The following is a 23,559-nucleotide window of genomic DNA, read 5'->3' on the forward strand; positions in this document are numbered from 1 at the left end:
TCGTGACTCCATCAAGAAGAATCTGCAGCGCACATTACAAAGAGAGTTTGGAGAATCGCTCATCTTCTTCAATGTGAAACACCGTGTATACTTGATGCCCGATAATCTGACAAAGCGAGAGATTGCTGCAGAGTGCGTAAACCTGAAAGCAGAAGTGAAAGCATTTGAACGAACGGACGGTGAAAGTAACATTGTGCGTGCAGCTACTTCACTGCGACACCAGATCAAAGATGCTCATTACAATGAACGTTGGCCGCCTCAGCCAGCATAACTCACTTCAGATTACGTGAAGATACCAGATTCTCTTCGTGTATTTCTGCATACTTTGATTTGCGGGAGTGGGGGTAGCTCTGCGCGTGCCGACACACTGGTATGGTCGATGGCTCAAGATATCATCAATGCTGTACACCGGGGTACCATCAGAACATCGAAGCATGTCCTACTTCTGTGGGTCATGAAAACGCTCACCGGTAATACAGAGGTCATCAGAATATTGAATCGACTCGGGCACGGATGTTCGTACACAGTTCTGGAAGAAATCGAGACAGCGCTATGCATAGACAAATTAGCAAGTGTGGAGAAAGATACAGTACCACTTCCGTCACATGTGCACCCTTCGGTCCCGACTGTATTAGCATTCGATAACATCGACAGGCTAGAGGAATCGCTGAGTGGTGGCGGAACATCGCATCGCGTCAACGGTATCATCGTCCAACCGAAGTCGCAGTCGTGTTTGCCGCCCCAACCTCCATCGGCAGTATCCAAAGCAGATAAGAAGCGATCTATCCCGTCATCCAGCGATTTAGTTCCAATATACAGCGGTGGGAAACGAGAGGGCCCACCTGCAATCAAGCCTGCAGATCTTTCTGACACTCTTGCAGGCGCAACATCCCTTGCGCAGCGCCGAAATCACGTATGGATTATGACTCGCATGCTGGAACCATGCGACCAGACAATCAGTTCGTGGACTGGTTTCAACATCATGACTAGAGATCGTGTTCAGGTGACGGAAGATGTAGTTGGCTACCTGCCGACTATAAACGCGCCTGCCACAGATATGGCAACAGTGCAAGAAATCCTCAGAGAAGCTCTGAACATCATGTCATCACTTCAGCTTGAGCGTGAAAGGGTCAATGAAAAAAACGAACAAAGCTGCACTTGCGAAACACATGGAAGGTCTTGTGGAACCAGCCGAGAATGTTGACAAGCGAAGTGCAACAATAATTGATGCGATGGCTCTCATACAAAAGATGCATGGCGAGAACGACACGTTCGAAGAACTATCTGACCGCATCCTTGCTGCAGCGCTTCACGCTGGTCAAGGCAGTGAGCGCATCAATGTTGTCTTTGACACATACACAGAAGAATCCATCAAAGCAGCTGAGCGTGTGAACCGCGGTTCAAATGAAGGCATCAGTTTCAGCGAGATCAGACCCGCACACAAAATCATGAACTGGCGGCGTCTCCTTGCTTGCAGCCAGACAAAGGAGAAACTGGTTGTGTTTCTGGCGGAGTCGTGGAAACATGAAACAAATCGCGAAAAGCTAGGCAACAGAACACTGTATGTCACCTGTGGTGAAAAATGTCTGGTACTGACCCGCGATAGGTGGAAGTTGGTGCAAGCACTCGAATGTAGCCACGAGGAAGCAGACACGCGTATGTTTCTCCACGCAAAGCACGCCGCTACCCACTACAAGACGATCATCTTAGTGGCAGATGACACCGACGTTCTGATCATCAGTCTTCATCTCAGCAGAACCATCGATAGTCAGCTCTTCATCAGACGAGGAACAAAGGTTCGAGTCAGAATGATCGACGTTGGAAAGTTGGCTGCGGTATTTGCAGTGCATTGCCAGGGCTTCATGCATGGAGCGGGTGTGACACTGTGAGTGCTCTGGCTAGCCAAGGAAAGATAAAGGCTTTGAAGCTTGTGCAAGCGAATGAGCTGTATCTTCAAGCATTCACAGATCTGGGATCTTCGTGGAATGTACCAACAGACGTCTTCAATAGCATTCAGGCCTTCACGTGTCAGCTGTACGCCAAGAACACGAAGATCGTCGGTGTTAATTCGCTCCGTTATCACATGTTCTGTGCAAAGAAGGGCCAGATCGAATCTGGACAATTGCCGCCTTGTGAAGACTCCTTGATGCAGCATACGCTTAGGGCCAACTATCAGGCGGCTATCTGGCGACGCAGCCTTGAAAACCTACCAGACGTCCCAACACCATCAGCAGGACATGGTTGGGAACTCGATGATGGCGGTTCGCTCACAATCCGATGGATGGCGGGTCTACCAGCTCCAGATGTCGTCTTGAATCTCATCTCATGCACATGCAAGAAGGACGTGTCGACCGTCAGATTGTTCCTGCATACTGAATGGGTTGAAGTGCACTGTTGTGTGTAAGCTGCAGGGATGCTCCAACATGGTGCAGGATGATGCTATTGTGGCTCAGGATGCCAATGACTCTGATGGCGACTCTGATGATTAACTTTGTGTGCACTGTATATTGTATAGCATATGTTGTTCCTATTATAATGCAGGCCAAATTGCCTGAAAATCTTTATAGACAGATAAACGGTTTAGCAAAATGTATAATTTGGAAGATCATACCGGTGTTATTTGACTAAAACATGACATGTTCAATGATACCTCCGCTTGCTTATTAGGAATATACATCGTATGGTGTTAAAATCAGCTCCATACGTCTTTCCAAACTCTAGTAATGAATAATTAATATAATTGGCGGCCATTTTGAAATCCAAGATGGCCACCAAAGTGCAGATTTCCTATGTAACAATTTCCGCCTGCTTATTAGATATCGTATGGTGTTAAAATCCTCTCCGTACGACATTCCTAACTTGCGTTATCGTCAGAATAGATAATGCCAGCGGCGGCCTAAGTCATTTTATGCCTCTTTACATTTATTTGTTGTAAACTCGTGGTGGATGATATGTTTTAGTTTTTGAGTTATTTTTATAGACAGATAAACGGTGTAGCACAATGCATAATTTGGAAAATCATACCAGTGTTGTTTCACTAAAAAAAGTACAAGTCTAATAATAAAATATTGAAAAATATATGATTTTTTTTCGATAATTGATTTTTATAATAATTAATCTAAAACAAAATGCTTCATATTATTTTTTATTTAGACGGTACACATCGGACGTATATTTAGTCGTCAACCGCACATCGATAGCTAGTATAGAAGTCCAGATACACGTGCAACAATGTACCCCACCAAATGGGCATTTTCGAGCTGGGTGGTTTCAAAGATGGCGTCCATCCGGGCACTAAGCTACCGTTCTCAGATGTGCATCACACCTTTTCTGACACTTGAGACATTGGTCTAATGGAAAATCATAATGAGAATTACTCCCCCCGCCGGAGCATTACTTTTGGTCTGGCTCAAGGACTACTAGCGCTGATATGCATTGGTGGACAGGACAATGGATGTAATCAGCGGAGCTATTGCCCCGACGAAGGGTTAACGCCTGAAATGTCAGCCTTACTTCTCACGGTGGTCAGCACACTTCGATCAATGTTCTGCTGAATCCATCCATTGCATGTAAAGACTGTATTTTGAACACTTGTTAACATTCAGCAGGTGTAAACAGTAGAAAGTGGGGATAAAACCGACCAGTGGAAATGGAATGGTGTTTAAAAAAAAAAATTATTTCCCGATTCTCTCTCTGTGTCTCTCTCTCTCTCTCTCTCTCTCTCTCTCTCTCTCTCTCTCTCTCTGTCTCTGTCTCTGTCTCTGTCTCTCTGTCTGTCTGTATCTCTGTCTGTCTGTCTGTCTGTCTCTCTCTCTCTCTCTCTCTCTCTCTGTCTCTGTCTCTATCTCTGTCTCTCTCTCTCTCTCTCTCTCTCTCTCTCTCTCTCTCTCTCTGTCTGTGTCTCTGTCTGTGTCTCTATCTGTCTCTATCTGTCTCTCTCTGTCTCTCGCTCTCGCTCTCGCTCTCTCTCTCTCTCATTATATCGGACCTGTTGTTGGAAGTTGTGCATTTTTTTTTCATACGTTGACATGTTTTTTGACACATTCACACAACAAAAGGTTTTTTGTTTTTTTCATGCAACAGCAGTGTGAGAGCGATTGGTTTTCAGGAAATGACATCATCGCTCGCTTGTCCTCCTGCTCTCCAGGCATTGCATCACTGTCCAAGGCTGGTAAAGTTGCTCAACAATGTTGGGATTTGAGCAGTGTGGGATTGGTTAACAATGGCAGGATGTAAAAGGGACTGGCTTTAGTTAAAATGAATTATCCTATGCTATTTTATCTGCGCAACACACAGAAGTACCAATGTTTGACTTACAAGCCAATTGCCTGTCAATCCCACATCTCCCATTCCCATAACACATCACTGTCACTTCTGCACACTTTTAGGCTTCTATGCACATTATTGATATTCTCTGAGCTAAATCCATGCCACAAAATAACAGTCTGACTGTGTAAGTATGAGTACTTATAAATCTGAACCAAATACGAGTATTACAGATGCCACCTACACAATTGCTTGATAGGTGCTGGTATGCCTACATATCCACGTTCCAGATAGAACCACATTGAAAACAATTATGGAACCATCACGTTGGACTATGAAACAACAAAAACAACAACAACATGCATTTTAAGGCCATTTTCCCTGCTAGAGCGGGGGTTAGCCTTGCGGTCCCCATGACAATCTTCTCCATTTTGCCCTATTTTCTGCATCTCTCCTTGTTAACCCCCTTTCCCGCATTTCTTCTTCCACCATCTTTAGCCAAGTCTTTCTCGGCCTTCCCCATCCTCTACTTCCTTCTACATTCATTTGCATCACTCTTCTCAACCAGTCACTTTCATCCTTCCTCAAAACATGACCAAACCATCTCAACATGTTCCTCTTCACAGCATCCATCACAGGCTCTATTCCCATCATCTTTCGCAATTGATCATTTGTCTTCCTCTCTCTCAACGATACTCCGCACATCCACCAAACCATTCGCATTTCCACCCTTTCCAGCCTTCGTTGCTGCTCTACATTCATGACCCATGTCTCGCTCCCATAAATCATAACACTTCTCACACATGCAGTATACACCTTTCCCTTCAGCTTCAACGACACTTCCCTCCTCATCAGCACGCCACTCAGTTCCCGAAACTTCTTCCATGCACATCTCACTCGAGCAACCGTTGCCGAGTCTGATTCACCTTCTCCATTCAGCATGTCTCCGAGGTAGCAAAATGTTTTCACACCTTCCAGCTTCACGCCGTCTCCAAGATCCAACTCAACATTTCCTCCATCTGCAGCTCCCTCTGTGCACACCTTACATTTGAATGCAGCTGCCACACTGGTTAATGACCCTCTCAGACCATGACATTTTTGATGAACCCACTCAGCGCACATTGTACATTGAATGGAGTTCACTCTGACACCCTTCCTGCACACAGCACATGGCCACTTCCCAGTTCTTTCCACCTCACCACATGCTTTACCACTTACCATCACCTTCGTCTTTCCAATATTCACCTTCAGACCTTTTGTCTCCATACATTCCTTCCACTTGTTCATCTTTTCCTTCAGTCCATCCATATTTTCCGCAATCAACACCAGATCATCTGCATACAACAACTCCCACGGTAAACCCTCCTTTACGTTCTGAGCCAGCACCTCCATCACAGCTACAAATAGTAGTGGACTTAGTACCAACCCCTGATGCACTCCCACCTTCACCTCAAACTCACCACTGTTCCCGTCCTTCGTCCTTATAGCTGTGCGCACTCTTTTGTACATTGCCATCACTACTCTGATCAACCATTCCTCCACTTCTAACTTCCTCAATGCCCATGTCAATACTTTGCGTGGAACCCTATCGAATGCTTTCTCCAGATCAACAAACCCAAGAAACAACTTCTTCCTCTTCTCCATGTACTTCTCCTGCAACTGCCTCACAATAAAGAGCGCATCTGTCGTTCCTCTTCCTGGCATAAATCCAAACTGCATTTCGTCGATCTTCACCTTCTTCCTTGTCCTCCTCTCCAACACCCTTTCCAATACCTTCATTCCATGCTCCAATAACTTTATCGCTCGGTACGAGCCACACTCCAGAGGGTCAGCCTTCCCCTTGTATAGAGGGACGAGGGTACTCAGTTCCCAATCCACTGGAATGCGGCCTTCTTTCACCACCAGATTACAGATCTCTGTCATTCTCTTCACACCCCAACTTCCTGCTGCCTTCAACATATCTCCCACAACTCCCGTCGGACCTTCCGCTTTTCTACTCTTCATTGCTTTTATCGCTTCCTCAACTTCCTTCTCAGTTATCTTCTCTGCCGGTCTTAAAACTGGGTTACTCTCTATGTTGCCATCCCATTCATTCTCTGTATTCAACAGCATTTCCATATATCTTTTCCATCTTCCTTTAATTCCATCTGGGTCCACAACGATTTGTCCCACTTCATCCTTCAAGCAACTCACCCCCATCACATCACACCTCTCTTTCGCTATCTGCTTTGCAATCCTGAATACCGCTCTCTGACCCTCTTCCGAATCCAAGCGTTCTCCGAACATTTTCCTACATGCCTCCTGCGCCTTTGCTACCTCTTTCTTTGCAGCCTTCTTGGCTGCCTTATAACTTTCATGCGCTGCTTTTTCTGCTCCCGTACCCTTCGCCTTCTGCCACTCCTTGAACTTCTTCCTCTTCTCGTCAATCCTCTTTCCAACTTCATCATCCCTCCACCATGTTTCCTAGTGCCTCGGTGGTCCTTTTGTCCATCCACATACCTCACCAACGGCTCCCAACAGACTATCTTTCATTGACATCCAACCACGTTCAAGCTCAACCACATCATCCTCTACCCTACTCAGCCTCTCTTTTAATGCCTCACTTACTGTCACCTCTTTCAACCTCCACACCTTCATTCTCGGTTGGTACTTCACCCGCCGAGCTCTCCTCGCACCTTTCACCCTTATGTCGCAGACAACCAAGTGGTGCTGTGAAACAGCCTCCTCCCCCGGGATCACCTTTGTGTCCCGGAGGTGCCCCCTATCTCGCCTACGCACCATCAGGTAGTCAATGGTTGTTGTCGACCCACATGACGTGTATGTACCAAGCTTATTATCCCCTTTCTGGAACTGAGTATTACAAATCAACAAATCAGCTCCATCAGCAAACTCCAAAATCCTTTCACCTTCTCCATTTCTCACACCATAACCGTAACCCCCATGAACTCCCTCAAAACCGTCCATACTCCTTCCCACATGTCCATTTAGGTCTCCTCCTACCACAACAACTTCCTCATCTTTCACGTTTTCCATCAGCTTCTCTATCGCACACCAGAACCTGTCCTTCTCTTCATCGCTCCGACCAACCTGCGGAGCATATCTCGAGATGACGTTCACCAAGAGCTTTCCAATCATCATTTTCACCATCATCAACCTATCACTCACTCTAGTCACACTCACCACACTGTCTACAAACTCCTCAGAAAACAGGACACCAACACCATTCACGCCCTCCGGGCACCCTTGCCACACAAACTTGTATTTCTGTCCCTGCCTACCCTTCACCATGCTCACACCACTTCCCTTTCATCTCGTCTCTTGCACACAACCTATGTCCACTCTTCTTCTGACCAATACTTCCACCACTTCTCCTGATCTCCCTGTCATTGTCCCTACATTCCATGTCCCAAACCTCAGAAACCGATCTCCACTTCGGGCTGTACCCTGCCCATATGTAGTTGTAATTGTCATGGTTCTCTTTTTTGAGGCAATGTTTTTATGGCCGGATGCCCTTCCTGACGCCAACTCTCTTCGTCGCCTCTTTCGACACGCAGGGATACGGTGTACCTATTCTACCCAGGTGTTACGTGGTCCTCCCGGTGACTACCTGAATGTACACAATCGCCTTGCACCTGCCTTTCTCGCCTTGCACCACAATCGCCTGGCACCTGCCAATCACGGACCCCCGGACCGTGAGAGGAACTCCGCCAGAAAGATCTATGATTTATACGCTTTCGTAACGCAATCAATATGAATTCCAGTCAATAAGAAACCCCACACCAAGGATCCGGAGTAATCAAGAATATATTCCCCAAGCAATCAACAACCATCAACAATCAATCACCAATAGTACTAAGATGGCCATCTTATATATGTCCCCCCTTTCCCCACTCACGACCCCTCAATGGTCACTGTCCCTCACAATGTGTCTGGGCCCCTCCAGACCAAGGTGAAGGTCGACTTCTCCGCACACGGGCGGTTGAACGAACCCCTGGCTGACGTGCTCCAAACGTGCACGTCGCGTACCGGGGACAGCTGCTGCAGCGCACACCTCCTTGCCAAGCAAAGCGGGCAAAGCAACGCACGGCTTGCAAAGCGCGCGAGGCCCAAGGTGCGACCCGTACGCGGCCTTGTAGACGTTGAGGCGAACTGTGCCGGACGCTTGGTTCCGTGCACGAACCCACGGCAACTTGACGTGTAACCGGTAATTACCCCGCACAGGTAACTCCTCTCGCCAGACGGGCTTTCAAACGCAGCGTTTCCCACGCTGCTCAATATCGACACCGCTCGCGTCGGTGCTGGGCGAGGAAGAAGAAGATCGCCGCTTCTCCCGGACCTCGTGTCTTTTCTTCTTCCGTTTCCGGTCTCCTTTTCCCCAGAAGGGCTCCTGACCCTTTAATCACAACAACCTTTAATCGAATAAACATTAATAAGCAATGACCTGAATAGTAATACACATAAATTCACATAAATCCGTAACACTCCCCCCCTTCAAGAAAGAAAGTTTGAACCCAGCGAAAACTTTCTTTGCCGGCCAACTTTGATAAACAAACCAGCTAACTCACAACCCCAAATCATCAGTTCCCCCCAGGCACAATTATCACTTAAAAATAAAGCAACAAAATTTCACAAAACCCATAGATTAATTCACTCTGGACCAAGCATCAACCACTTCTAGTTTCTCTTGAATGACGGTTAAGAGGTGGTGACCAAAGCCCCAAAGTTAAACCTCTCGATAGCACTTTTTCGGGAGGCCCAGCTGAGTATTCCCTACATGGACGCCTGAAGGAATGTGGAGTTCACGGTTAGTCCGGGGAGGAAAGTTAATTACATGGACGCCTTTAAGAACGTGGAGTTCACGGTTAGTCCGTGCAGGAAAGTTCACTACCTGGATGCCTTTAAGAACGTGGCGTTCACGGTTAGTCCGTGTAGGAGCCCCGGCTCGGCGGCTCCACCGTATATAGTGCTTCAACTTCTCCAGACTCCTAACAGTTACGGTGGGATCCCTTGTCCCAGCCGTTACCTGACTGGCGGTCTCCTTCTCGGTCAGTGCTCTGATATTCATTCTTTCGGGAGGTGCCGTAACTCTGGGAGCCTCCATAGTAATATCGGCTGCTGCCAACCCCAAAACTACCGCCAAGTTGTCCTCTTCTGTAGACCTCTTGACGCCTACGAAATGCCTTCCCTACTGTTATGGTCCGACCCTCCAAATCCTTACCATTCCAATGCTTTTCTGCCTCTCTGGCGTCTTTTGTGCTTGCAAACGTGACAAAGCCGAACCCTCTTGACCGTTGCGTTTCCCTGTCTTTTACCACCCGCACTTCCACCAGCGGCCCATATCTGTTGAAGACAGAGGTCAGAACTTCTTCCTCTGTGTTGAAGTTCAGTCCCCCTACAAATAACTTGGAACTTTTGTCGCCATCCCGAGCTGGGGTGGTGTTATTTCCCCTGCGGGGCTCTTTACCCACCCTCGGGTTACCATAAATTTGCCCCCCGGCCAAATCATTCCCGATAATCACAGATACTCCCTCTACAGGAAGCGTGGCTTGTAAACCGACGGTGACCGGTCCTGACACCAAATCGGATTCCAAATGGATGACATGAAGTGGGGCACTAACACAGCCACCGATCCCTTGTAACCGAAAACTATCACCAGTTGCGGTACTCTTTGACAATGGCAAAATGCCTTCAAGCATTAAGGATTGATGGGCTCCTGTGTCCCTCAATACCCTAACAGGTCTTGGGTTAGTCAAGTCTCCCTCGAGTGAGACCAACCCCTCATAAATAAATGGTTGGTAACTCTTCTGTGGGCGATTTCTTACGCTTGCCATCGCATTCGGAGTTGTAATAGTCGGACTCCGCTCTGGGTTTTCCCTTTTCATGAGGTAACAACTGGACATCAAGTGTCCAGGTTTTTTGCAAAAGGCGCAAGTAGGCCCGGAGGAAAAACTCGTGGTCTGCCTCGGGCCCCCCGGGAAATAAGTTTGTCTTGGGCCCGTAGCCCTCTGATTTCGAACAGTTGGGGTATCCGCGTTGTCCCCATAATCCTCTCGAGGCCACCGCCATGTATTGTCGTTCTCCGCACCGGGTGTTCCATAACTCCCCTGCTGAAGTCTAGGCGAGGAGCTAGGTGTGTGGACCCCTATCCGGTGGGTTAAGGCATAATCATCGGCCATGGTGGCTGCGTCCCACAACTTTGGTACTTTCTTTTCCTGCAGGTACACTTTGATGTCCTCGTGGACACACTGTTGAAATTCCTCCACCAGCATCAGGTCCCGCAATGCTTCGAAGTCGTTCCCGACTCCTTTCGACTCACACCACCGATCAAACATGTTTTCTTTCACTCTGGCAAACTCCACATGGGTCTCACTCTCCCTCTTCCTGGCATTCCTGAATTTTTGCCGGTAAGCTTCAGGAACCAACTCATAGGCTTTGAGGATGTGCTTCTTCAATACCTCATAATCTGCACATTGGTCCATTGGTAGCGCCGAATAAATCTCTTGAGCTTTACACACCAGCACACTTTGCACTAGTATGGTCCAGGCCTCCTCCGGCCAATTTAACTGTCGAGCCACTTTCTCAAAGTGTGGAAAAAATTGAGTGACCTCCTTTTCACTGAAGGGTGGAACCAGCCTCACATGTCTGCCCACCTCCCAGGTGTTCTGGCTAGGTGTCGACCCCGTCAGCAAGGGTGGTACCTCTGCCCGTTCTCTCATTAAATCCAGCTCCTTTAATTTAATTTCTTGCTGAAGCGCCAGATCACGTTCCTTCAACTCCCTTTCGGCTTTTCTCTCCTCTGCTTCGAGTTCCCTGGCAGCTCTCCTCTCTCCTCTGCTTTTCTCCCTTCTAACCTTTCCTGGAGTTCTCGTTCCACTCTCCTTTCCTCTGCTTGTTTCTCTTCTCTCCTCTCTTCTGCTTTCCTTTCTTCTTCTGCTCTTTCCTTTTCTGCTTTCCTTTCTTCTTCTGCTCTTTCCTTTTCTGCTTTCCTTTCTTCTTCTGCTCTTTCCTTTTCTGCTTTCCTTTCTTCTTCTTTTAACCTTCCCTGGAGTTCTCGTTCCACTCTCCTTTCCTCTGCTTGTTTCTCTTCTCTCCTCTCTTCTGCTTTCCTTTCCTCTTCTTTGATCCGTTCCTGGCTCCGTAATTGCAACTCCAGTTTCCGGAGCTCAACGTCTTCTGGTTCTTCGGGTAGCCACTCCCAGGCTAACTCGTCCCATGTTCCTAATCCCACCATAGACTGTATCACCGTGGTCTGCAACTCTGCCTTCCTCAAATTAGTTCGGACCTCCAAGTTAAAATGTTTGGCCAATTTCAAGAGCTCCGATTTTATTAATGCTCGGAACTGTGCCTCACTAGGGGTTACCGCAAAGTTCTGTGCCACAAACGCCATGGTGACTTGACGTGTAACCGGTAATTACCCCGCACAGGTAACTCCTCTCGCCAGACGGGCTTTCAAACGCAGCGTTTCCCACGCTGCTCAATATCGACACCGCTCGCGTCGGTGCTGGGCGAGGAAGAAGAAGATCGCCGCTTCTCCCGGACCTCGTGTCTTTTCTTCTTCCGTTTCCGGTCTCCTTTTCCCCAGAAGGGCTCCTGACCCTTTAATCACAACAACCTTTAATCGAATAAACATTAATAAGCAATGACCTGAATAGTAATTCACATAAATTCACATAAATCCGTAACACCAGGGTACACACCGGGTACGTTGGACTATGAAACAAACGAAATAAACAGCAAAGGTCCAACCCAAAAGATGGTGAAGAGGCCCATGGAGCCTGCCAGGGGCCCATGGGCCCATGGGCCTCTTCTTTGAACCCAAGAGCAGAGGGGATGAAATATAGCATCGGTAACCTATTACCATTTTTGTGAACAAACCATAGGGAAATAAAATGTGTCAGGACATAAAATGTCAGGACTTTAAAAAGTAACACCATGAACCTCCCCTTTGCTCTTACAGGCTATGTGTCATCCCTAGTGGCTGAGCTATGGATGTCACTTGAGTTTAATATGGAGACAACTACTCAAATACCCCCCAGATTGCCTGCAATGGAACCTGTGCATCAGTGTTGCCTTCGGGTAAGGTCGAGCCGAGCTGCTTCAGAATATTGGGTTAACAGATCTGAATGGTGGTGAACATCTATGGCAAACTTTTTTGTTTATTTCATTCCGCAGCCCTTCCTGGAACTTGTCACTCTGCTGTCATCTTCTGATGTGGTTGTTGAGCTTCTGACGGGACACAATGTGCCAAAAAGGGCACACTGCGCACGAACTGATGTTCCTGCGTCACTGTCTGTAAGTATCAGGAAGGTCTTTGTGCAACAACTTGAACTCTGGGCTGATATATTCAGAGGCAGCGTTGGGTAATACAGCAATCTGACAGGGAACATTGGATATCACAAGAGGTTCATTTCCATTTACTATGTCATTGGTTCTTTTGTTTCTCTGTAATTTTATTTCTTTTTTTGTTTGCATGGGTGTGGTTTAGTTGATTTCCTGTTTTCATATGAGTGGTTTTTATTTCTGCTTTGCATGTCCGTGATTTTGTTTGTTTGTAGTTTAGGGTGGGTATTTTTTTCTCGTTTACATGCGAGTGATTCTGTCCAACCAGATGACACATATAGGTAGCACACTTACTTTTAAGCTGCGTCCCCTGGTTATGATTGTCAACCCTACTATAAACTGTTAGAATGGTGCTTCACAGGAAGGGTGTTGCATCAATGCGTATGCTGTCTGTTGTGTTGGATGTTAAGGTGAGAACTCATCTGCTAGTATTGATTGCTGGTTGATATTAAAGATCCCATGGTGGCTTTTGATGAAGAATATGTGAGTTGTTGCCACCACCATGGCCAAATTACACGTTACTGCCCTCATCACCTCCAGTATGGATGGCAGGATGGCCTAGAGGTGCGCACACTCGTCTCTAAGCTGTGTAGCCTGGGTTCTAATCTCAACCGAGCTATAAGCTGTCATCCCAGTGTTTCACATGCAGGGTGATTAATCAATGTGTGTGCCATCCCTTGGATGGACGTTAAACTTGGCATCCCGTCTGCTGGAATTTGTTAGTGGACGTTAAAGAGCACACAGTATCCTTCACAAAGAGTAGGTGAGATATCACCGGCACCATGAACAAATTCGAAATTCCTGTCCTAACCACTGCTGGGAAGGCAATGGGAGACCACCACCCACTTAGCTATAACCCTTGCCAAGAAACTGCCTCGGCACTCGGCAGCAACAACGCTCTGTTAACACAGTACAGGACATCAAAATTGGCTCTCGTCGAACATCAGGCTTGGCCAACTGGCTAATTAAAGATTTGGGCAGTCTTGCATGCTTTAGGAGCTGACAGCCCCATAATAAGGAGCATGGCATAAGAATCATACTAAAATACGCAATCTGGTGTCTGTCTCTCTGTCTGTCTGTCGGACTGAGATACATTCGGTCTGTCGGACTGAGATACATTCAGTCTGTCGGACTGAGATACATTCGGTCTGTCGGACTGGGATACATTCGGTCTGTCCGACTGAGATACATTCGGTCTGTCGGACTGAGATACATTCGGTCTGTCAGACTGAGATACATTCAGTCTGTCGGATTGAGATACATTCGGTCTGTCGGACTGAGATACATTCGGTCTGTCGGACTGAGATACATTCGGTCTGTCGGACTGAGATACATTCGGTCTGTCGGACTGAGATACATTCGGTCTGTCGGATTGAGATACATTCGGTCTGTCGGATTGAGATACAATCGGTCTGTCGGATTGAGATACATTTGGTCTGTCGGACTGAGATACATTCGGTCTGTCGGACTGAGATACATTCGGTCTGTCGGACTGAGATACATTCAGTCTGTCAGATTGAGATACATTCGGTCTGTCGGATTGAGATACAATCGGTCTGTCGGATTGAGATACATTTGGTCTGTCGGACTGATGCATTTGGTCTGTCAGACTGAGATACATTCGGTCTGTCGGATTGAGATACATTTGGTCTGTCGGACTGAGATATATTCGGTCTGTCGGACTGAGATACATTCGGTCTGTCGGACTGAGATACATTCGGTCTGTCGGACTGAGATACATTTGGTCTGTCGGACTGAGATGCATTTGGTCTGTCTGACTGAGATGCATTTGGTCTGTCGGACTGAGATGCATTTGGTCTGTCGGACTGAGATACATTCGGTCTGTCGGATTGAGATGCATTCGGTCTGTCAGACTGAGACGCATTCGGTCTGTCAGACTGAGATACATTCGGTATGTCAGACTGAGATACATTCGGTCTGTCAGACTGAGATACATTCGGTCTGTCAGACTGAGATACATTCGGTCTGTCGGATTGAGATACATTCGGTCTGTCGGACTGAGATACATTCGGTCTGTCGGACTGAGATACATTCGGTCTGTCGGATTGAGAAACATTCGGTCTGTCGGATTGAGGAACATTCGGTCTGTCGGATTGAGATACATTCGGTCTGTCGGATTGAGAAACATTCGGTCTGTCGGATTGAGATACATTCGGTCTGTCGGACTGAGATACATTTGGTCTGTCGGATTGAGATGCGTTCGGTCATTACCTATCCAATCTCAACCAAATTTGACAGGGAAACTCGGGGGTTACACGGTGGAGATTGTGGCGATTTTTAACACCATCAGGGCATGCTATTTCGGCTGCATACACATACCTACTTACATACATATATACATACATATGCGATAGCTGTGTTATAGTAAGATAATGATTTTATTATTGGTTTGGTGTGGTTGTTTTTTGTTACTATTTATTTATTTATTTATAATTCACATGTTAGTGGTTTTGCTGAAGGGTGGGTGTTTTTCCTATTTTCACGTGTTTTTTCCTAGTTTACATGTGAGTGATTTTGCTTAATTTCTCCCTTGCATACAAGTTGTTTACTTTATTTCTAATTTACATGTGAGTTGTTTAGTTTATTTTTAATATAACCATGTGCTTTCATTAATTTCTAATATAGGGTATGTAGTTTGTGGTTTGTTTTTTGTTTTCTTTGGTTTGCATATTAGTATATTTGTGAATTTCTCAGATATTTTGCTGTTTCTTCCCATTCTCCAAAACATTCTTTCGAGGATCTCATTGACTGCCTAGTGCTGCTTGACTCTGATGAGAAACTTGGTGCACTCCTTGGCTACGAGTCAGCACACAGCCTGGGTCTCAGGTCTGTGATTGCAAACACTGTAGCCATTTGTGACATCATTCAACGATAACCTTTAACTCGGATAACCCATTGTAAACATCAATATTAGGATAGCACACCCAAACCTGAAATTAACCCTTTGAACCTGCACATGCATATTATTCCCACAATGCAGAGCAATGTTTGCTTCATAAAGATGTCTTATTGTGACATTTTGGACTGCACTGCACTGCACTGCACTGCAGATTTTGATGTCATACTAGGATGAGGGCCCATATGTCTAATAACATGACAACAGACCTTCACATTCTGCTGTGTTTGTGAGGAATTTGTTTTAGGAAAACGATGTTGAAAATCTTCACAAGTTCGGCTCGGAGGCCGACTAGAACCCAGTTAAACCACTTTGGGGTGTCTTGGAACACCATGTCAGGGCCACAGTCAGCATAGCACAATTCATCACTGAACCAGCACTTGCTTTGAAAGAGGAAAGGTTCACTCTTACAGCTGATAGCATGCCGTCCAACATTCATTACAAGCTGATATCATAACTTCCAACATTCATTGCAAAGCGCAGAGAAGACTCTGAGCTATGATTGTTGACAGAGGTTGACCAACACCGCACCATGTTAGAAATCAAAGAAATTGTTGTGAATTACCGCAGTTGCCCTGTGTATTCCTTACAGTGCCGGTGCACTTTGTAATAATACACGTACTAAAATATAATCATCATAATGTGATATCGGCAGTTTCTGGTGAAAACATTCCCACTGGTTCACCCGTGAGAAATAAATTACACTTGCTGCCATGTCCCACAGGCTTTTTGTGCATGGCCCCTTGTAATATATGCTCACAATTTCTAATGGCACAGCCCAAGGCCATAGCACAGTGCTTGCACCACCCAAATGATTATTAGCGCTCTTATGCCTTTTATGGAGTACTTTCCATATATTGTCCATTCAATTAATCGCATAGTCCTTTTAATTGTTGCTAATGTTGATGTCAAAACGAAGATACAATATGAATTAAACAAATATTAAAAGTTTTTCGTATAGTTTTCTTCCATCACTTAAAAATATTTCAGTCCATCGATTCAAACAAATTGCCCAGAAAATACACCGTCCTCCGATCATGATTGCACTTACAAAGATCGACAATTTCCACATGGCAGGATAATTATTGGGCTGAAATTTGTTGCTGTTGACTCATTATCACAATTCAAATAATTGTTTAACCCTGATTTTTGCTTTTTCGCTTCTCTGGTGTTGGCTTAGCGGTTAGGGTGCCGGCTTGGGATCCGAGGATCCTGGGTTCGAATCCCGGTTGATCGCTGAATTAACATCAGGGGGGTTGACTCAGCCCGTCATCCTTCTGAGGTCTGCAAATTGAGTACCAGTTCACTGGTAATTCCCTGTGTGTCGCAAGAGGCGACTAACAGGGTTGGCGGCAGGAAGGGCATCCGGCCATAAAACATTGCTTCAAAAAGGGGACCACGGTGCCCAAAAAAGGCCAACCCCTGCTCTGTGGGGAAAAATGGCCTCCAAAGGTGGTTCTTCTTTCTTGTTCCTGATTTTCGCTTAAATTGTGCAGGGGTTATTACTGTGCAACTAACAACAAACTAGAACGACATGGCACTCGGCAGAGCGCATACCTCCGCCAGGCTGAACAGTTTATGTTTTGTATCCCACTGATATGCCGGATCTGGATTCGGACCTGAACCAAAGTCTAATCGGCTTTTTCTTGACCCCTAACCAACTCATCCACCTCGTTTTCAAATATTGTGATATATATCGTTTTTCACCTTATCTCTCAGTGATGAAGAATCACTCAAAATTTCTAGAATCTGGATCTGATTCTTTTCCATAATCGAATCAATTAGTCCTTGGCACACACTCATTCTGTCCTCCAAGTTTCATCCGAATCTGTCCACAACTTTTTGAGATATTCTGCTCACAGACAGACAAATAGGGTTAACACATAACCAGGTGGCGGAGGTAAAAATGTTATTGGGAAAGGGTTGTCGGATGGCTGTAGAAATGTGCAAGTGGCCAAGATATTCCATGTTAGTGGATATTTGGACCAAAAAGGTGTAGACTATGCAGGGTGACTTTCTTGGGTCTGGGCATGAAGGATCATGGAATCCAACGTCGTGTGGCCTGTATTTTCAGGAAGTTACCTTCACTCTTACGTGCAGAATTTTTGGTTTTATCTCTGATCTTTCTTTCCATATGAATGGTAAGCTGTTCCCACACTGGCGGGTCCAAGCAGTTTAATTGAAAACCAGGGCCATTTAGGGGGAGTGGTAGGTCACTTTTTCCAAACCTCCCATCTGAATCAGGTGGGAAAGCCACCTGAGAAGTAATGGGAATGCCCCCAGGGAGCCCATATGCTGAGCCCGTGAAAAGCATCCTGAACTATATCATTGTTTTTTTCTCATAAGAGAATTTGGCTTAATCTCAGCGATCTTCATTAATCCTCCAGTAGGAATGGGTCATCCTCATGGTTTTGCCATAATCATTCTCTGAATTGGAATTGCTCTCTCACTCTCTCTCACTCTCACTTTCACTCTCTCTGTCACACTTTTGCCCCGTTGCCACTGGCCTATGGTTTGAATTTGAACCTTATTTGCATATTAATGGTAAAATGCCCTCAGCACCCATGTGGGTCCAAGCAGTTTCATTGGAATCCAGGACTTCCTAGACGCTGTTGTACTTGTGACGTCATAACATGGAGGTCACAAGATGCCGATTTTGCTTCGGATTTACTTTCGGAAAACTTCAGAAATGCTGTCATTTTTGTTTTGGAAAAGGACGGTTTTCATCAAAACTGGGCAGAAGACAAAAACATCATTTTCGGAAGTTGGTTTCAGAAACGATACGCAATTCATAAACAAAAGATGTCCTGGGGCTACCTGAGCCTTTTCACTGTGGTTTCATGATGTGTGACTTAGTTCTCTGTACATAACTCAATGCTCAGAATGCTAAAGAACTTTGTGGTGAAAACCTAACTCTTGTTTGATTGCAGATTATAGCTTATCAAACATTATATAGAAAACAACAAAATAATTATTACAGCTCTGTAGTTTATTGTGGTTGGTAATTTGCATTGAGCGATTAATCTGTGTCTTCCAGGCTGGTTAGTGCAGCCATCGTCAGCTTGGACTCTCTTCTTCTGCTTGAGACCGAGTTCAGCCTTTCTACAATTGTGCTGAGGATCCAGGCCGAGAGCATGCTTCAAGGTTACCACTCGCTCACCGCAGGCAGGTTGGTGGTTTTTCTGTCTTCTACCGACTCCTCTCCGGCCTAGCTCCCCCAGCTCTCTCTGGGCTCTGTCCCCCAAATATCCCTACAGGTCGCACAAGATCTGCCTGCAACCCTCTTATGGTTAAACTGCCAAAATCAAGAATCTCTGCTCACCTTCACTCTTTCGTTCCTCTTTTCTCCCGCCTCTGGAACAAACTCCCACACTCTCTTCAATCCCACTCCTCCCTCCAGGTCTTTAAAACAGCTGTTCACCACCATCTCTTAATATCTTCCCCCACCCAAAACCTTGATCTTTTCTACCCCCGTTAAAACACCCCAAATCCGCCTCTTTCAATCTCCAACTGCTTTCCTGAAATTCCTAGTAGTGTTCATTTGCTTTATACCGTGTACCCCGCCCCTCTGCCCCCAGGCCTCTCCCTTCCACAGATCTCCCGATGTCCCTGTTCTCTTCTGTTGTTGTGCTTGTGTGCTTCCCTCTCTCTCCCCCTCTTGTCTCCCGCTCCCCTCATTGTATGTTTTATGTGTCTGTGCATGTTTTCATGTTTAATGTGTTAGCTCTTTCACGAGCCTCGATTCTGTATACAAAATTTTTTTTAAAAATTAAACGATAACACTGATTGCTCCCTACGGGTGCTGACGATGGCACAGATAGAGCAGCCCAGTAAGGGTCGATGTCCCTTTTAATTCTACATTATGTCTATGCGCCACAACAGCAGCAGTTTATCGTTAGAATTCCTCCTCATCCAGCCAGTGATGTGGTCTTGCACCACAGTGAAAGCCTTAGCCTATGAGTCAAGTGCATAACTTGAATAACTTGAATTTATAACCAGTGGAAAGTATTCACGTTTGATTCTTAATTCCTGATTTCATTTTTAAATTTGGCTTTTGTTGACTTGTAAAACTCGGTATAATTGATCTGATTATCATCAAATCATTCACTCGTTGCCATCCTTGTTTGAAATAATGCACCATGAGACAGTAAAAGCAACTTCAATGAATTTCTAAGTATGTGCTCATCGAGAGTTTCTAATTGGCTATGATATGTCACAGACTTTCCACAGCCAATGATGGACAAGAATGCCATTCTTTAACCGAACACACAAAGTTCTGTTGACTCTCGGATTTAGTACACTCGATCTCACTATTAATAAATCATACCTCTATGCAATGTGCTCCCCCACCTCCAGAACTTTGGATGCTCCCACCCTGGACAGGAACCGTCTACTGGTGCAGCTGGGTTCTCTGGGGGGACCTGGGGAAAGGCACCTTCCACCACGCTCACTTAGCATAGTAGGGAAGTTGCACCACCAGTTGTAGCATAATCTTTCATACCTATTTTTGTATTGATGTTGGTTTATACCAAAAAAAAAATGGTTGCAAAATATGAGAAAATGATAATTTCAATATAACATGTGGTGATCATGGTGTGAATGACAAGCAATTGTATGTATTGAGCATGTTTTGAATGATAAGCAATGAAATTGTATGTGGTGAGAATGGTGTGAATCACCGGCGGAGATTGGGGGGTGGGGGGCGGAGGGCGGTGGGGGTTGGGGCCTGGGGGAAATGCTCCCACCTTAATTTTTTTCTGTAGTTTACAATTAAGATAAAAACATCCCGTATTTAAACGTGAGTAACAATAACTGAACGTAAACTGTATTTGTGATTTCACGTACATTATAACTGCACTAACAAACGGTAATTTTGGAATTCACACCTACCTACCCATAATCAAAGGTAGGTGCAAAGCGCCCCTCCATTTATATAAGGGATCGTTTCTCTGTATGCAGCTTTAACATGGGGACTGAAAATACGTTTCTCGGCTTCTACTGGACAAAATCGGCTGCAAATTTCAGAAGTAAATGCTTTGGACGTTGAGGTAATTTGTTCCAAATTTTAGCAACGTCTGTTTCCACATTCTTGGGTTTTATTTAGAAAACCCTCAAAATCATGTTGGTGTCTGTCCATCCATCCATCCGTCCGTCCGTCCATCCATCCGTCCGTCCATCTAAATGTCCATCCGCCCAAAATGTGTTGGCGCTCATATCCCAAGGACTATACATTGAAACTTGCTGAAACTTGGAATATATATCGGCCAATAGGTCTAGTTAATGGCTTTCGAAACAAATTACACCTAAGTTGCCATAGTTTTTGCTTTAAAATTAAATTATGTATAAATATACATATGTACACACTTTATACCTCTTTACAAATACTATTACACAAATCTAACGTGCTGGCCCAATGGCCTAATAGATAAAGCATCGGACTCCCAAGCTGGGGATTGTTGGTTCAAATCCTGTCTGGGTTGAATATTCTTTCCCCCTTACTTGGGGGAAATTGCCGGCTTGGGATTTGGCCCCCGGCTTGCGTTGGGGTGGAAGGGGGAGAGGGATCCCCTGTAGGGATCCCCTGTAGTTGTGAATGATAAGCAATTGTATGTGGTAATAAGCATGGTGTGAATGATAAGCAATTGTATGTGGTAATAAGCATGGTGTGAATGATAAGCAATTGTATGTGGTAATAAGCATGTTGTGAATGATAAGCAATTGTATGTGGTAATAAGCATGTTGTGAATGATGAGCAATTGTAAGTGATGAGCATGGTGAGAATGATAAGCAATTTTATGTGGTAGGCATGGTGTGAATGATAAGCAATTGTATGTGGTAATAAGCATGTTGTGAATGATAAGCAATTGTATGTGGTAATAAGCATGTTGTGAACGATAAGCAATTGTATGTGGTAATAAGCATGTTGTGAACGATAAGCAATTGTATGTGGTAATAAGCATGTTGTGAATGATAAGCAATTGTATGTGGTAATAAGCATGTTGTGAACGATAAGCAATTGTATGTGGTAATAAGCATGTTGTGAACGATAAGCAATTGTATGTGGTAATACGCATGTTGTGAATGATAAGCAATTGTATGTGGTAATAAGCATGTTGTGAACGATAAGCAATTGTATGTGGTAATACGCATGTTGTGAATGATAAGCAATTGTATGTGGTAATAAGCATGTTGTGAATGATAAGCAATTGTATGTGGTAATAAGTATGTTGTGAATGATAAGCAATTGTATGTGGTAATAAGCATGTTGTGAACGATAAGCAATTGTATGTGGTAATACGCATGTTGTGAACGATAAGCAATTGTATGTGGTAATAAGCATGTTGTGAACGATAAGCAATTGTATGTGGTAATAAGCATGTTGTGAATGATAAGCAATTGTATGTGGTAATAAGCATGTTGTGAACGATAAGCAATTGTATGTGGTAATAAGCATGTTGTGAATGATAAGCAATTGTATGTGGTAATAAGTATGTTGTGAATGATAAGCAATTGTATGTGGTAATAAGCATGTTGTGAACGATAAGCAATTGTATGTGGTAATAAGCATGTTGTGAATGATAAGCAATTGTATGTGGTAATAAGCATGTTGTGAACGATAAGCAATTGTATGTGGTAATAAGCATGTTGTGAATGATAAGCAATTGTATGTGGTAATAAGTATGTTGTGAATGATAAGCAATTGTATGTGGTAATAAGCATGTTGTGAACGATAAGCAATTGTATGTGGTAATACGCATGTTGTGAATGATAAGCAATTGTATGTGGTAATACACATGTTGTGAATGATAAGCAATTGTATGTGGTAATAAGTATGTTGTGAATGATAAGCAATTGTATGTGGTAATAAGCATGTTGTGAACGATAAGCAATTGTATGTGGTAATAAGCATGTTGTGAACGATAAGCAATTGTATGTGGTAATAAGCATGTTGTGAATGATAAGCAATTGTATGTGGTAATAAGCATGTTGTGAACGATAAGCAATTGTATGTGGTAATATGCATGTTGTGAACGATAAGCAATTGTATGTGGTAATAAGCATGTTGTGAACGATAAGCAATTGTATGTGGTCATAAGCATGTTGTGAACGATAAGCAATTGTATGTGGTAATAAGCATGTTGTGAATGATAAGCAATTGTATGTGGTAATAAGCATGTTGTGAATGATAAGCAATTGTATGTGGTAATAAGCATGTTGTGAACGATAAGCAATTGTATGTGGTAATAAGCATGTTGTGAATGATAAGCAATTGTATGTGGTAATAAGCATGTTGTGAACGATAAGCAATTGTATGTGGTAATAAGCATGTTGTGAACGATAAGCAATTGTATGTGGTAATAAGCATGTTGTGAACGATAAGCAATTGTATGTGGTAATAAGCATGTTGTGAACGATAAGCAATTGTATGTGGTAATAAGCATGTTGTGAATGATAAGCAATTGTATGTGGTAATAAGCATGTTGTGAATGATAAGCAATTGTATGTGGTAATAAGCATGTTGTGAATGATAAGCAATTGTATGTGGTAATAAGCATGTTGTGAATGATAAGCAATTGTATGTGGTAATAAGCATGTTGTGAATGATAAGCAATTGTATGTGGTAATAAGCATGTTGTGAATGATAAGCAATTGTATGTGGTAATAAGCATGTTGTGAATGATAAGCAATTGTATGTGGTAATAAGCATGTTGTGAATGATAAGCAATTGTATGTGGTAATAAGCATGTTGTGAATAATAAGCAATTGTATGTGGTAATAAGCATGTTGTGAATGATAAGCAATTGTATGTGGTAATAAGCATTTTGTGAACTATAAGCAATTGTATGTGGTAATAAGCATGTTGTGAACGACAAGCAATTGTATGTGGTAATACGCATGTTGTGAATGATAAGCAATTGTATGTGGTAATACGCATGTTGTGAATGATAAGCAATTGTATGTGGTAATAAGTATGTTGTGAATGAAAAGCAATTGTATGTGGTAATAAGCATGTTGTGAACGATAAGCAATTGTAT

General features: G+C 44.3%; 1 protein-coding gene across 2 annotated transcripts in view; it reads left to right on the forward strand.

Moving 5' to 3' along the window:
• The window catches only part of TBC1D32 (TBC1 domain family member 32), a 192,385-nt gene that overhangs the window by 101,755 nt on the left and 67,071 nt on the right, over positions 1–23,559 (forward strand). For both annotated transcript variants that reach the window (XR_013622840.1, XM_068110762.2), the window contains exons 20-25: positions 4,084–4,171; positions 12,224–12,342; positions 12,439–12,558; positions 15,365–15,453; positions 18,561–18,692; positions 19,880–19,982. Coding sequence is in view for 1 of the 2 variants with exons in the window: in XM_068110762.2 (XP_067966863.2) it covers positions 4,084–4,171; positions 12,224–12,342; positions 12,439–12,558; positions 15,365–15,453; positions 18,561–18,692; positions 19,880–19,982 (651 nt within the window). In the remaining variant the exon portion in view is untranslated. The remainder of the gene's footprint in view (positions 1–4,083; positions 4,172–12,223; positions 12,343–12,438; positions 12,559–15,364; positions 15,454–18,560; positions 18,693–19,879; positions 19,983–23,559) is intronic.

Source organism: Myxine glutinosa, chromosome 3 (assembly GCF_964187855.1).
Source record: "Myxine glutinosa chromosome 3, kmMyxGlut1.1, whole genome shotgun sequence".
NCBI lineage: Eukaryota > Metazoa > Chordata > Myxini > Myxiniformes > Myxinidae > Myxine > Myxine glutinosa.